This window comes from Chenopodium quinoa, unplaced genomic scaffold (genome assembly GCF_001683475.1).
Source record: "Chenopodium quinoa cultivar QQ74 unplaced genomic scaffold, ASM168347v1, whole genome shotgun sequence".
NCBI classification, from domain to species: Eukaryota; Viridiplantae; Streptophyta; class Magnoliopsida; order Caryophyllales; family Amaranthaceae; genus Chenopodium; species Chenopodium quinoa.
In genome coordinates, this window is record NW_018743448.1 from 1,822,270 (window position 1) to 1,830,038 (window position 7,769).

At 31.1% G+C, this 7,769-nt stretch overlaps 1 protein-coding gene across 1 annotated transcript; it reads left to right on the forward strand.

Moving 5' to 3' along the window:
* Nucleotides 1-2,073: 2,073 nt before the first annotated feature.
* LOC110739265 (glutathione S-transferase-like) lies at nucleotides 2,074-5,115 on the forward strand. Its single transcript, XM_021919731.1, has 3 exons — nucleotides 2,074-2,336; nucleotides 4,320-4,368; nucleotides 4,458-5,115. The coding sequence occupies exons 1-3, from the start codon at nucleotides 2,190-2,192 to the stop codon at nucleotides 4,904-4,906; spliced, it is 645 nt and encodes a 214-aa protein (XP_021775423.1). The 5' UTR covers nucleotides 2,074-2,189; the 3' UTR covers nucleotides 4,907-5,115.
* The last annotated feature ends 2,654 nt before the right edge of the window (nucleotides 5,116-7,769 follow it).

The following is a 7,769-nucleotide window of genomic DNA, read 5'->3' on the forward strand; positions in this document are numbered from 1 at the left end:
CACACAAAAATCAGAGCAATATTAATTGCAGAATCTCCCGAAATCCGAGAGAAAAACCCATTTACCTTCCGCACGTAATCTCATCCGGAATCTAACTTGATCTTCGGAGGCGGAACTCCACCCAACCGGAGTTTCGTGGTTTTGCAGGTACAGAAGTCAGTCGTGCATTCCCGGTGCTGTAACTCTCCCGCAGGACACCTCAGAAAACCCCGAAACAATTACTATGTATCAATGACACTCCATGTAAATGGACTTTGCCGCACAACAAATAAAAATCATAAATGATTAGAGCATGCACATATATAATATAATTCTTATAAATTGAAGTCCAATATGCAATATTATACACTCTAGTATGTGCTATGTACAAAGTGCCTCAAATTACAAACCAATTAAAAAATAATTTATAATTTAGATTAAATAAAGAAATTGATCAAGAAATATGTACTGTAGTCCACTTAACTAAACTTTATACTCAAAACCCTCAAATTGCAAATAATTCCTAATTATTAGTTATACTACGTTAAAAAATTAAAATAATGCCTTTGGCTATCCTTAAGCCCATTACAATACTTCTTAAGTTTTGCAAATCAACCAAAAACTTTTGTTAAGATACGTACGAAACTTGATTATTATTAATATCATTTACATAATAAATTTACACAATGCAACCACCTCGTTCTTAGCCCCTGCACAGCAAGTCAGAGTTTAGGAAGTTATCCTAAAATAAGATTAAATATATGAAATATATCTTTTGCCTAATTATACGATATTCTAGAATATATATGTTCCTAATAACTTTCGAATATTGTTTTGCAAATAAATTAAAAATGAATGTTCAGTGTCATGTTATTAGGAATCAAAAATTAAATTATAAATCAACATAAAGACGAAAACTTTCGGTGACTAACAAACAATTTAAAGAGAATTTAAAAGCTTATTGGCAAGACTTGATTTAAATTGATTGGATAGAGCCTTGGTGCTGATAACGTGTTATGAAATTAAAGAGAAAGAGAAGAAAATAGGGGAGAGAATAGATCTATATCCTTATTACTCAATGAAGTAGGAGTACATATATATATATATATATATATATATATATATACATGTGATACAATTAGAGTTTCCTTGTAGAATAATAAACATAGTATATTTAGAATATCCTAGAATTATCATAAGGGTATAATGGGCATCCACTAAATACATATATTATATAACAAACATCACTTCTTTTTTTTTCATTCGTTTTATAATAATTACAATAAATTCGTATTTAGTAAGGATTCATATTTTTTATCTCTCTTTCCACTAACCATACATGCACAAATGTTTTACGGATTACTCTCTCTATCCCTATTTTTTTGCTTCATTTAATTATTCACGGTCTTCTAGACGCGTCCTAAGCTGAATATATCTCTATTTTCATTCTCGTATAAATTATAAAAAATTGATATTAATAGAACATATAATAAGACGAATTCAACAAAAATCTAGATAACTATATTATCTCATATAGATTAATGATTATTAATTGTCAAAGTTAAAAAAGTTTGACTCATAAATTAACAACGGACAAAACATAAAGAACGAAAAGAGCACTTCCTCCGTTCTTTTATTATCGCACCATATAGGTAAGACACAATTTTTTTGTAGTGGAAAAAAGAAAGAGAGAGAGGGTAGAAGTACAAAATTAACCATGTAATGTAAGTATAAATTAAAGAATCAAGTGTTAAAATAAGAATATATTGAGTATTTACAATATAAACTGAGATATTTTATTTCCTTAAATAAATACAGTGCAATATTTGTGAAACTTACCTAAAAGATAATAGGTACAATAATTAAAAAACGAAGAAAGTGAGTATTTGTTATCTTTATTACCAACCCGAAGAGATTTAAATTTCGTACCGTTCGTACGTCATTATAGTCGTAAGACGCCGCTAGAAAGTCTAAGTAAACCATAGTGGAACATGTTTTAAAATATAGAAAAAAAAAACAAGAAGACAAAAAATAACACAAACAAAGGAAATAAACGTTACGTGGAGACTTCTAGACACTCATAACTCCAACTATAAATATTCTATTTGTTATTACACATTTTTCATCGGCGAAACAAACAAAGCTTTTCTTCTCAAATTTTAATCTTACAAAAATTAAGACATAGCAAATACTTGCTTCTAGTATTAGACATGGGAATTAAGATTCATGGAAGCCCTATGTCCACCGCCACCCTTCGTGTCGTGGCAGCGGCTCATGAGAAGGATCTCGATTTCGAATTTGTTACCGTCGATATGAAATCTGGTGCTCATAAACAAGAGCCTTTTATCTCCCTTAACGTAAGTTTTTGTTGAACCCGATCTCTTTTGTATTAATGAATTGAATTACTTTTTAAAAATAATAATTTTTTTTTGTTTTGGAACCGGTTGTTACGTCTATTATTGTTAAATATGATATAATTATCTTTTTTTTGTTGGTGCTAATATAATAATGTTTTGTGATTGTTATATTATTGATTATGCTTTAGTCCATGATTTTTTTGTTTTGATTTGTTATTAATTAACTTAAGTTTTATTCCCTCTGTGTTTTTAAGTGATTTATTTAGACTGTGTGAATTTACATACATAGTATTATATTCTGCATAAATTAACGTCGGTGATTTATACCTAACAAAAAAAATTAAATAAATCAAGTGGAATATTTTTTAAAATAGGAATTACAACAGAGAGATTAGGAGGATAATAATTCTTCCAACTATTATTAAAGCACAAAGTCTCAAAAAAAAAAAAAAAAAGGCGGGTGTACGTAAATTATTGTAAAGTATTAAAACGGGTTAAAGTTATCTTAAAATTATTTTATCCTTTGTATTACAAAAGTTATTATTTTTCAAATAATAAATTTTATGTAACAAAAAAACTTATAACATATTAGATTAATCATATTAGTTTTTATAATATGCAATAATGAATTTATAAGAAATTACTCATTAAAATAAAATTCTAACCAACAAAAAGTTAAAAGTTATCCTTAAAGGGGTTAAAGTTACTATAAAAATACTTAAGGTTACTCTCAAAGTGCCCGTATACCCGCCTTACACAAGACTTATTATTACGGAAAAAATATGTTACTCATCTTACTTAAATAATGAATTACTACTAACATTAATTTTTAGTTGTAATAAAGGGGTGTTATTTGTTAATTATAAGTAAACTTATTAACCTTATCAAAAATTAATTTATTTTGTTTTCTTATCTAAAATAAGTGGGAAAATAATGTGAACTAAACAAGGTTTAGAAAATCACATGCAATTGATGTGATTAGAGTTACAAAAAATTAACACGTTTTGACAACGACTTGACTAGATGTCTTAACTTTGACCTGGACACCTAATTTGACCATTCTAATATTCTACTCCGTATTTTGTTTTGTTAAAAACAGTTTCACACTATACTTTTAGGAGGTTAAGTCAAGTCGTGTTTAACTACGTATAATAAGATGTAAATGGGATCAATGGGCAATATATAGAAGAAAAATAGTACTCACTATAAAAATTAGTGGAGCAATAGACAAAGTAATATTATTCGTATTCGAAACATGAAAATGTAACACTTAAAAGAACAAAGGGAGTAATATTGGCAATTTTAGTTGCGAATGTAAATGTGTGATTAAAGTTTTATCCTAAAGTACTCCTTATGTACTATTTTATTCTTCATACTTTGAATTATTGTACGTTCAAAATCTTTCAAAGAGATTTGAAAAGATAAAGGATGATGTAGTGGTTACATCTCTGCCAAAGACTGATTAGTGGTTATAATTGATTAATTGGTAAAGAGAAAACACCGTTACTCGTGTGCAGAAAGTGATGGGAGAAGTGGTGCTCTGATTATATAATTAATTTGTACATTATTATATTATACACCACTACAATTGATGAATAATCAATAATTGATTATACCCCACCTTTTAGAATTTTATTCTTCTAGATTGATTTTCCTTAAAAATAATAGCCTTCAATTTATAAAACTATGTGACAGATTATTGTGAGTTTGAAATTACAAATAGAATCATGTTTGACAAACATTCTCCAATTTCATCTAGACTACTTTAAATTCTGAATTATTTGAAGCAAAAGCATAATCATTCTAAGCTTGAGGAGACTTGTTTGGTTCTCAATCATTGAAATATGATTCGCAATTGCTAATGAAATTGGATTCAAAATCGTTGAAATAGCCGTGTTTGGTTTCCATTAGTCTTCATAGTTTAGACTTTGTTCTGTAGAAGAGTACACTTGGTTTACTCGTTTGTACATCGTATAATTGCAGCCATTTGGTCAAGTACCTGCTCTCGAGGATGGAGATGTCAAGCTATTTGGTAAGGCACTATACCTTAACAAACATGAATTGCGTCGCTTTGTTTAGTTGTTCTCACGTTCAGACAATGAATGTTCATTTTTGAAACAGAGTCAAGAGCCATTACAAAATACATAGCATACAACTATGAAGGCAAGGGAACTCCTCTTGTGTACAACAAAGGAAAGGAAATGGCCGACCTAGCTGTTTGGATGGAAGTCGAGGCTCACCAATTTGATCCAGTAGCCAGTAAACTCGCTTGGGAGCTTGTTTACAAGAGCATGTTCGGCCTACAAACTGACAATGCTGTAGTTGAAGAGAACGAAGCTAAGTTGGTTAAGATCCTTGATGTTTACGAGGCTCGTTTGTCTAAGTCCAAGTATTTGGCTGGTGATTCCTTCACTTTGGCGGATCTCCATCACTTGCCTACCCTGCATTACGTGCTTGGTACTAAAGAGAAGAAGTTGTTCGATGAACGCCCTCATGTGAGCGCATGGAGCAAGGATATCTTGGCTAGGCCCTCTTGGGGAAAGTCCTTGGCCTTGCAGAAACAAACTTAAGGCATGCTATAATATAATAGGCTGTGTACTGTCCCGCTGTGTTGGAGTGTAATGCACCCAAACTTATGTTGGTGTTCTGCTTTCTATGTGGTTGTAATGTTTGTGACTCCGGCTTGATCTGCTGTTCTTATGTAATAATAATACCTGAGTTTTTTTAGCTATAAAGGTCTTCTTATGAGATGAAAAGCATACTTAATCTTTCAATTTCACTATCAACTAATTAAGTATTAAAGCTGGTTATTTTGGTCTCTTACCCACATTATTTGCTGTTTTTTAACTCAATATTTGTCCCCATGTTTACTACATGTCTAAGAGTGACAAAGGGCGGATCTAAGCTAAAAATACTTGAGGTTTTAAAATTTGAACTTCTAAATCCTCGCTCAAAACTAACTATAAATGAGGAGAATTGATAGTAAGAGAAAAATGTGTACAAAAATAATTAATTTTAATTTAGGAATTAATTAAAACATAAGTATGAAAATGCTTAAAATAGCAAACTTTAACTCTTTTTCAGAGTCACAGGGAATAGCTATCAATTTCAGATTATTTTAATTTAGGAATTAATTAAAACATAATTATAAAAATGCTTAAAATAGCAAACATAACTCTTTTTCAGAGACAGAGAATAGCTATCAATTTCAAATGCAGACATAGTATTAAGTTTTTTTTTTTAAAAAAGTAAACATAAATGGTCAATTGTTTAAGCTGCGTTATGAACTTATGATCCATGGTTAAACGTTAAACGATTAATTCTCCTTTGACAACTCTAGTCTTAAGGCATACATGATCACATATTCATATCCAATGAATATCAAACGGCATCCTTTGTTTTTTAGCCACATTGTGTTTATCTTCTAGACTTCAGTAATTTGGTGGGCCGGGGGCGGGTTGCGGGTAGATGTAGTATTGAATTTGGTGATCTACCACGAAAAAAGGGAACGACAGATGGTCTGGTGTGGACCAACAATTGTACAATTGAAACTTGTACTTTTATATAATTCAAATATTCAAAGTGATTTTAGACCACTCTCAATGGTGAGCAAAAAAAAATGTTCACCCACTCTCTCTCTACCCACTTTCTCTCTCAACAAATCACTTTTGCTCATGGGCAAATTTTTTTCACATTTTCTCTCCCAATGATTAGCAAAAAAAATGTCCACCCACCACTCTTTCTCTCTTACTTTTTCAATACCCCACCATTACTTTCTCTCTCCTACACAACACTTCTTTATTTATTTATTTCATTTATATTTTAACAATGTTACTCCAAATAAATAAAAACTAGTTTAAATTTGTGTAACTTATATTTTTGTCTTTTTTATCGTTAAAATTTGTCGTAAAATTAAGTACGTTATATAAAAAAATAGTAAAAAAAAGCTTAAAATTTGTTAAATGTTTTTATTTATTTTAAAAGCGGTACAATACTAGAAACCAATTACATTTGCAACGTCATGCGTAATTAAACTTAGGAAATAAAATAAACACAACAACTAAAAAATAACTCGACTGCGTACAGAGCAGCAGCCTGGTGGTCAGCGAACAATTTATCTTTTTGAAGTTGAGGGGTTGTGATACCCTGAACAAAAGTTGCCCACTTCGGATAAATACCGTCGGCTAAGTAATATGCCATGTTGTATTCATGGCCGTTAATGGTAAAATTTACCGGAGGAGCTCGACCATGCAGAACCTCATCGAACACTGGGGAACAGTATAAGACATTAAGGTCATTACAAGATCCAGGAATCCCAAAGAAGGAATGTCATATCCATAAATCCTGATCTGCAACGGCTTCCAGTATTAGCGTTGCTTTCTTGTTCCTACCGACGTACTGCGCTTTCCATGCCGTTGGACAGTTCTTTCATTCCCAATGCATGCAATCAATGCTGCCTATCATGCCTGTAAAACCACGCAGTTCATTTTGATGCAGTATTCTGGCCAATTCATCAGTTGTAGGGTTTCGCATGTACTCGGTTCCGAACTGCTCAATGACACTGGTACAAAAATGTTGAAGGGCAACTCGAGCGGTTGACTCACTTATATACAACTTTGTTTAATTACATATTGCAATACAATTACATGGCCTACAATTATATTTTTTTTTTTAAAAAATCACATATATACTAATTATATTATATAACTGATTTTAAAAATTAAAAAAAAAATTATTTACCTGAATATGGCTGAATTGCAACAACAATATTCTTCTACAAATTAAAAATACTTTTAAGAAAATTAAAATGTGGAGGATTTAAAGTGTTTACGAAATTATATCAAAATATATCAAAATGCATGTCTATTTATAGAGAATTTAATTTTACGACCGTTGGTAATTTTTTTTTTTTACAAAATATATTTTTCTGAAAATAGATTATAAATAAATAACCGTTGTAAACGGCTAGTATTTTCTGATTGGCTACTCCGCTGCAGCTGCCACGCGTCGCCTCGTCATTCGCCAACACCTTGCACGCGTCAGACGCACTAAGTTTTTTTTTTAAAAAATCCGGAAACTTAAATCGACGCGTTTTGAGGTGCGCCTTTGAGGCAGCTTCATCAAAACGCGTCGTTTTGATGGTAAAGTGGGCGAAATTTTTTTAGTGGGTCTGCTAGGTGTGGGCCCCACTTGAGTTACTTTTCATCACAAAAAATGCTCAAGTTTTGAGCTTTTTTAAAAATGCTCATGGGCTTTTTTTTCCATTTTAACAAATTCTCACCATTGTAACCATTGATCATTTTTTTTCCTCACAAAAAATGCTCATGAGCAAAAAAATTTCTCACCATTGCTAGTGTTCTTACAACGAGTCCTAAGTTTAACCATTGTTTTATAGTAACGTATTTAAAAATAACTTTTATTTTAAAATATATT

Excerpts from the sequence above, each read along its gene's own strand:
- LOC110739265 (XM_021919731.1), top strand. The coding sequence starts at position 2,190 with ATGGGAATTAAGATTCATGGAAGCCCTATGTCCACCGCCACCCTTCGT. Across the intron at positions 2,337-4,319 it reads AGCCTTTTATCTCCCTTAAC|CCATTTGGTCAAGTACCTGC; the intron begins GTAAGTTTTTGT and ends GTATAATTGCAG. Across the intron at positions 4,369-4,457 it reads TGGAGATGTCAAGCTATTTG|AGTCAAGAGCCATTACAAAA; the intron begins GTAAGGCACTAT and ends TTTTTGAAACAG.